General features: G+C 41.8%; 1 protein-coding gene across 1 annotated transcript in view; it reads left to right on the top strand.

The window, feature by feature from the left end:
- Window positions 1-7,660, top strand: part of LOC105563821 (hemicentin-2) — a 394,167-nt gene that overhangs the window by 312,122 nt on the left and 74,385 nt on the right. Inside the window, exon 8 of the mRNA XM_012015754.1 lies at window positions 5,437-5,583. Within this exon, the coding sequence (XP_011871144.1) occupies window positions 5,437-5,583 (147 nt within the window). The remainder of the gene's footprint in view (window positions 1-5,436; window positions 5,584-7,660) is intronic.

Here is a 7,660-nt window from a genome sequence, read left to right as displayed (position 1 = left end):
TATTTGCAAAGTGGCTACTTTTGCATCAGACACCCTGTATAATTTTTGATTGGTTAATTTAACAAAAATTCCGCTATCTCATATTAGGAATGTGTTTCATAATAGGAGACTTTTCTCTAATACTACAACTTTCTCTCGGTATTTATTTCAACATAGGGTAACAATTTGCCCCTACGTCTCATAATGATCAAGGATTAATTAACTAAAAATGGAATCCGCATGTTACGTTCACATATGCATGTTTTTCGCGTTATAGCAACAATTTCCGGAATAAAAAGCCTTTTTAAATTGCTGATAATGAAATATCGGGCTGTCAGTCGTATTACATTCGTGACATTAATTATTTATTTCATTTAATAATATCTGAAATGTGATTTCTCTTGGAGAATAATCCTGACCTCGCTGTTAAATTAATTAAACTCCCCGTGTTGTCGATATAATCGTTTGTTTCTATGATGTTTCAGCAGCGAATATCTCTGATCGCGGATCTCGTTTGATGCATGTACGCTCCAATTCTGCTTGCGACAGACAATGCCCTCCTCGTGTCAATATTACTGTCACGGGCGGGGGGGAATCGCCAACCTTTTACGCGAGGATGTATCGCGGATCGGTGAAATAATTTTTTTTATGCTCACTGGCTACGAAATAACTAGATTTATTAAAGTCGTCCCCGTCTTCGTATTACGCCCGGGCAGACTGTATAATTAATCGGCAGCCACGGGACGTGACAGAAAAATCGACGTCCCGTCGTCGTGACGGATGACGCCGCGCGGCTGCGACGGGAAGCGGCTATATGTGAGTTATCCTATTAAATATTCAATTATTTCTGCCTTCCACTTCTGACGTCTGGAATTCGCTCGGCGCGACGGCGCGCGCTGCGCCGAGCCAGCACCGCGCCGGCGGGGCCAAGCTTAATCCCTATTCATAGACTCAATCGAGTGATTTCGAATAAATCCTTCCAGCGTTCCGCGAGATCCGCTGCAATTAAAATACTTTAATATCCTTTGGAGCACGTATCCGCCCCGGGCAATGCCTTCGCCGTCCACGAACCTTTCCCCCAAACTCGCCGCCGCCGCCGCCGCCGCCGCCGCCGCCGCCCATTCCCAATTTCTTTTTGGTACGGTTGCTCTTATTAAACGTCCCGCTCCTTCTCGAGAAGGCACGTCCGCTTCTCGTTCAAAGCCTTTATAGGGAAGACAAGTCAGGCAAATTCGGACTCTCCCGATTTCCCGTATTGCAACGAGTAGTCGTGCAAATAGTCGATTTCGCAATATGGCCTCACAAAGCTGCAATTCGCTTTGAGACTAACGATTGTTTAAACGATTAAGCCAGAGTTAAGCCAACATGCCATTCCTGGACGTGTAATTTGTGATTGTACCCAACACATCTTGCAGCATGTAGGGAAAACTTTCAAACACAGATCAGAGTAATAAACGTAAAAATAATTTATCAGGGTACCGTCGGATGATCTATCGCGTCGATACATTGAACGCAGGGACGTTTTGCAAGAAGAAAACGGGGGCGTCAGCTGCGTGAAATCGCTTAAGGGAAAGCCGCTCTTTATGCGATTATCATTCGGAGGTGGTCTGGAGAAAGCGAAGATATCAGAACTCTAATGATATATTCAGAATAATTCAAGGACCGTTCCGCAATTTTATTAACTGTGGAGTCCGCATTTTACGACCTTATATTACTCCTTTTGTCTAAAGGCATACTTAGTGTATTTATTATCGGTGTTAGGTTTAATTTAATTTAATTTATAATAATTTATTGCAAAGAGATACAGCGACAGAAAGAGTAATACGAAAAGATCGAAAGCAAAAAATGAGGCACCAACAAAGTTGTTGTTGCAAAGCCCACCTGCTGAAGTTTGATATAAAGTAGAGGTTAGACAAAACGCTACGGAAGAATACATATATATACAGGGTGAATCATTAAGGCTGTCCTAACCTTTTACCATGAGGGATGGATTACCAGCCGAAACTGTAGCCAATCCGGGAAAAAATGGATAAAATCTTGTTCTACATGTCTCAATCATGTAATATCTAATTATTTCTCGAGAAATGTAATTACATGATTGAGACATGTAGAACGAGATTCTATCCATTTTTTTTCCGAGTTGGCTGCAGTTGCGGTTGATAATTCACCTCTAATGGTAAAAGGTTGGGACAGCCTTTACGACTCACCCAGTATGTATAAAACTAAGTAACATATGGGACATATGTCGGCAGTGTTAGACAAGAGAAAAAGCAGTGATAAAAGTTGCTGCCAAGGAACGAAAAGAGGCGAGAGAGGAAGATGATCTAATGGAAGATGGTAGCTTATTATGGTATAATATTTGGCGGCACAGTACGTAAAAAAGGCTCGAAATTTAAAAATCGGGATGGCGAGTATGAGGATCTTATTTCTTTAACTTGTGCACTCTTTCTTTTTATCTCCGACATGCCGGATATTTTAGCTGAACATTATTTTTAAGTGTCAGCATCTTATGAGCAGTAACATTATTTTTTATATTTCTGATGTATTTTTTGGATACTTTTTAATATTACGGTTATGCAACAAGTCTTTTTTGCAGTTTGTAAAGCAACATTTCACTTTTATACGTACGCACAATATATTTTTAATACAGATATCTATGTGATATGCGATATATGAAAAATCTGTTTTCGTTGCACGTTGCTACGTCGATTTTTCGTTACAGCGCTTAGAAAATCGTGTATACCTTTTGTATGTAATTTGACAGGTGCGCTAATCCGTTACTAAAAAACAGGTGCGAAACATGTGCAGTACACGTGCTTTGTAACATGATATGCCACGTCGAGAGAAATGTGTTTGCGCGCTGGTCAACTCCGCCACTAGATTAAAAAAAAACAATCACACAGATAAACGTAACTTTCAATATTCTTGCGCAAAAAAATTGCAGAGTTATTATCTTGGCCTCGTTAGAAAGCTGACTCTACTACTTGCCAAGAGTGTTAGATTGTTTTATCTTGGACGATTAATCGGAACATCGTGGATTTACGAAAATAAAATTACTTTTGCCCTGAGAATCAATCTTCGTCATTAAAAATAGAAATCATTATAGGTTTAAATTAATTTATTATTATTATTTTATGTCATGTGTTTGTACATCAAATATTGAAATTACCTAAATGTAATCAATCAATTATCATTATTATAATTTGATAAATTATGAAAACAAAATTGTCAAGTTATTATGATCATGCGGATAAATCATCGTGATACGACAATCGCATGGGACTTTGGCAGTTCCAACGTTAATTATATTATTAAGTGTACAATCGAATAAAAAGGACGTGAAACACCGCGAACGAGCGGTTACTATATCGTACGGCGATTCACTATTGTTTCAATCATTCGGGTATTCATTTGTTATTCCGTACTTTCAATTTATAACTGGACAAATTACATGTATATCGGTGAAACGTTGAAATGCCAAATGTTCGAACTCAAATATAATTTTCTTCATGAGCGAAAAAAATTACTGGAATCTAAATGTCTCTCCATAAAAGCACGCTGGTATGCCAATTCGAAACACATTTGTAATTTACCAAGCGAGAAATTTTATTTAATTTTGGCAGAAAATTCTTCGTCCTCAATTTACTTCGAGTTGGCTTCGCTCATTTTCCCGGCCAAATTGGCCCAGCTCCGGCCGAACTTACCGGAAGTGTCGTGCTTTTTTTTGGATCGAGCCACGGCCCGGCCCTATTTCATGCGAAACGGCGCCGCATCTCACGAAGTTCGCCAAGGATACCGTATCGTTAACACAATCGAGCATGCCTTGGCAACGTTAAAGGCGAGCGGTGTCTTTAGTGGAATAGCCCACTACCCTTCCCGTGATTATGACCGGCCTATATAAAAGTTTCACCACAAAACTCCGGTCCGGCGATACATGGAATCCACTCCTTCCCTCCTCCGCTACCACGGCCCTTACTCCCACGTTCCCGCATTTCCCGCCTTCTGTGTAATCCTCCACCTTTCACGAGTGTGTCTTCCGACTCTACGCTCTTCCTTTGTTCCCCAGGGTAGTTCCACATTCGCGAGTGCGGTATAGTTTCAACTAGCCAATCCGACAGCTGCGTCGAATCCGCGGCTTCGCCGTAACGAGGTCGACGGCGGAGGAGAGAAGGGACGAGCGGTGATGGTAGAGCCGAAATAGTGGAGAAAGAAATAGGCTACGGGCTAAATGAAAGTTTGGCGATAAACGGCAAAGGAAAGGCCGGCAAATTGATACCGGGCTCCCTCGGAGTCATTTTCGCATTTATGAATAAGTCGAACGAGCATCCTTTTGGACTCTCCTTTTCGAGAGTCTTCCATAATTGAATTACTTTTTTTTCGAGACTTTGCCACTCGCTTCTTCTTCTTCTTCCTCGTATTAGGCTTAAAAAGCCTGTTTTATCTAGTTCTCGTTCTGGTTACTTTGAGCATTTGGTTTTACTTCATCTTCGGTAGGCTGCTAACCTTGCTGAAGGAAACCTCCCATCTGGAAGGCCATACCCCTAAAGGAGTACGTGTGACGAGATACTCTCGGTGGTTGCCACTTCTCTTCGGGAGATTCCGAAAAAAACCAGCGGCGTCCTTGGATTTGAACTCGGTTCTTTTCGTTCATTCGTTTACTACGCAGCGCACATTTCTCTGCGCCACGCTCGCCGCTCGCATCAGCAGCAATAAATGTTTCATTCTATTGCAGTGATACGTCGCACCCCAGATTACCGGATTGCGTTATTATCTTAATTATCTTGGGAATAATTTGACCGAGAGACACGCCAGCTCTTGTCCCCTTCTCTCCCTTTCTTTCTTTATTGTTATCCTGTTTTCTCTTTTCGAAATCATTGAGAATAAACAGGCAACTTTAAATCCATTATCTAAGTATACTTAATCGCGAAAGCAATACGTGTTTCATAATTAATATAATTGGATTATTTAAGGAAGTGAATCATATTGTTTTAGAAGCGCAATTTCAATAATAATATGAGCGAGACGAAATGGTTCACATATTTTCTCAATCTATTTAATTTTGTGCCTGTATCTCTAATCTATGCTATCATTAATGAGGAACTACATGTCACATTCTGCCAAAACGATACATTCATAAAGGAACTTTATACAGCCACACGGGAGAAAGCAAACACTTTGTATCTGTTAGAATTATAGAAGCAATTGAGTTTCAACTTTTGACCTGCTTCATCCTTTCGACGATTAATGATTAGTTTCAGGCAATTTATCGAATTGCGCGTGCGGCAATTGTCTCTATGAAAAATGTTGCGAAATCGTGAACAACGAGAGAAGTCGCTTGCAGCCGACTCGCTCGGTTGATGCGAACTGCGCGACGACGTTAACGCAAATCCGCGGACCGTGCGTGCTGTTTCCAGTGCGTTAATTCGTATATCCACCAGCTTTCCGCTTGTGTTTCAGACAATGGACCGCCCCCCGTGGAGCAGAGCGATGACGGATGGTTGAACTTCACAAAAATCACTCGGGCCGAGAGCGGCTGGTACAAGTGTTATACGCGGCATATGCTCGGCATTTTCACCAGCATCGGATATTTTCTCAACGTTCGCTGTGAGTAAATCGTTGTCGCGCCACTTTGTCGCTTTCAATAGCGCACGTAGGATTTCCCCGCGCATTCGTCAGCAGGAACGTCACGTTAATAAATGTATCTCCTTCGATAAAAGAGGAGGGAAGAATGTTCTTTTGAAAAAAAGAATAGTTCTGAAGTAGGTTTTCATAATTTGCTAGATTGAAATTTTTCTATTTCTATAACGCCGTCAATTATTAATTTTCATAATCTCACAATTAAGATAGCAGTCCTTTGCTGATAATGGAACTATCACGGTTGGCAAAGTAACATAGCAAAGTGATTTAATTACAGATATGTGGACATTTCTTTTATATGCATTATGCCTTTTAAACAGTTACTCGACAGAAATAAGAAAAATAGAATACAAAGAGCTTTTTTACACAAGTAAAATTATCAGGAAGACACGTTTCGATCTCTTGTACAGAAACTTGTATAGAAACAAATTGTTTATATCGATTATATTCTTGACAGTCTATGCTGTGTTTCTACATGAATTTTTTTTTCAAAATTAGCAATTTAAATAAGAAATTAAAATAATGTCGCGCAATAGAATTAGAATTTATGCATAAGACAACGGTGGCATCGGCGAAAGATAACTGCGTTGCATTTTTGGCTGACGTATTGTCTACCCCCCTGTGCATTTGATAACGCTCGAAGAGACATTCCCCCTGATTCGGAATGCGAAGGGGGTCGTCGCTGCAGCCAATAACCGGATACCACAGTCATTTGTCAAGGGCGGAAACCACCGAGCCAACCGGAAATTATCCGTGCCCCGTCGTGAAAATTTGCAAATTTCCTACCTAGCCCCATTCCTTCCATCTTGCCATTATAACCAGAGGGTGATGCGCTCCCTGCATCTCAAACCCGCGGCCCTCGCCTCTCCCCATCCTCTTGTCTTCTATCTAGTTCTCTACTCTTCTCTATCACTCCCATCCCTCCGTTCCTCTCTCTCTCTCTCGATCTCTCGTCTGCTCCTTCGACCGACGATGCTGGATACGGGCTTCCGAGCACCTAATCTCTACGCAATTTAGATGGCTCGAGAGCACCTATAAACCAACCATCCTCCTCCGTGGGAATTATCGATTACACTGCTACTATGTCCTGTTCGAATCTCCTCCTGGATTACTTATCCGCCGGATAACGTCAAGGCGGGTTTAAACCGACGCGCTAATTTCGCCGGCTTGTAGACAGTCTACAGATAGGACGTAGTTTAAAGGGACAGGAGTGATAAGACCGGCGTTATCGACAGCCGAACAGATTTTTCTCGTGACTGTTACCAGTTTAGGTGACGCGAACTTACGTTATTTTCCAAACATTATATTATACATTTTTTAATATTACTTTGAATTCATATTAACATTAGGAACAGAGGTTATCACATTGCTAAATTATCTCGACTCATAACGGTGATATTTTGTAATGTTGAAACATTCGATTGAACATAGCATCTCAGATGCGCATAATTCAATTAGTAGGAACACGAAAGGCATATCAAAGTAATTAGAGATAACGCGATCACAGACGGACGAGTATATGAGAATCTTAATCACCTTAGCGCACGCGAATCGCATTAAGATTTAGGACGATCACAAGCCACTACCGTAGAAGAAGAGACGCGGATCAAATTTGGAGATAACGAGAGCCGTTGAAGAGAGGGGCAATGCCGGCTGACGAAAAACGTCAAATTACCGGCCTGATTATCGGGCCTTCCGTTCTCTCCCTTTTCCTTTCGTATGTTTGTTAAAGCGCCACAGCGGTGGTGTTTGCTGTAAAATTCCGAACAAACTACAAGACAAACGAGGTATAGTTGGGAGCCGAGCGAGCGTGAGAGGAAGTGAAAGCCTCCTATCGCATCCGCACCACTTTGATCCCTTTGTTTTGCTATAGGATGAGCTTGGAGGATCAGCTTGCTAACTCAAAGGACTGCTACCGTCCTCCCATCCCCTTGCCCCGCTTCTTTCTCTTTCTCAGCCGAATTCCGCTGTAACAGTCCGGCTCTAATTCGCGAGCAGAGATACGAGCAACCCTCACACACCTTCACCCACTCTCTTGCCTCTC

Source organism: Vollenhovia emeryi, unplaced genomic scaffold (genome assembly GCF_000949405.1).
Source record: "Vollenhovia emeryi isolate VEMERY1.0 unplaced genomic scaffold, V.emery_V1.0 DF939171.1, whole genome shotgun sequence".
NCBI classification, from domain to species: Eukaryota; Metazoa; Arthropoda; class Insecta; order Hymenoptera; family Formicidae; genus Vollenhovia; species Vollenhovia emeryi.
Note: the sequence above shows the minus strand (reverse complement) of the source record. Positions and strands in the feature narration are given on the sequence as shown.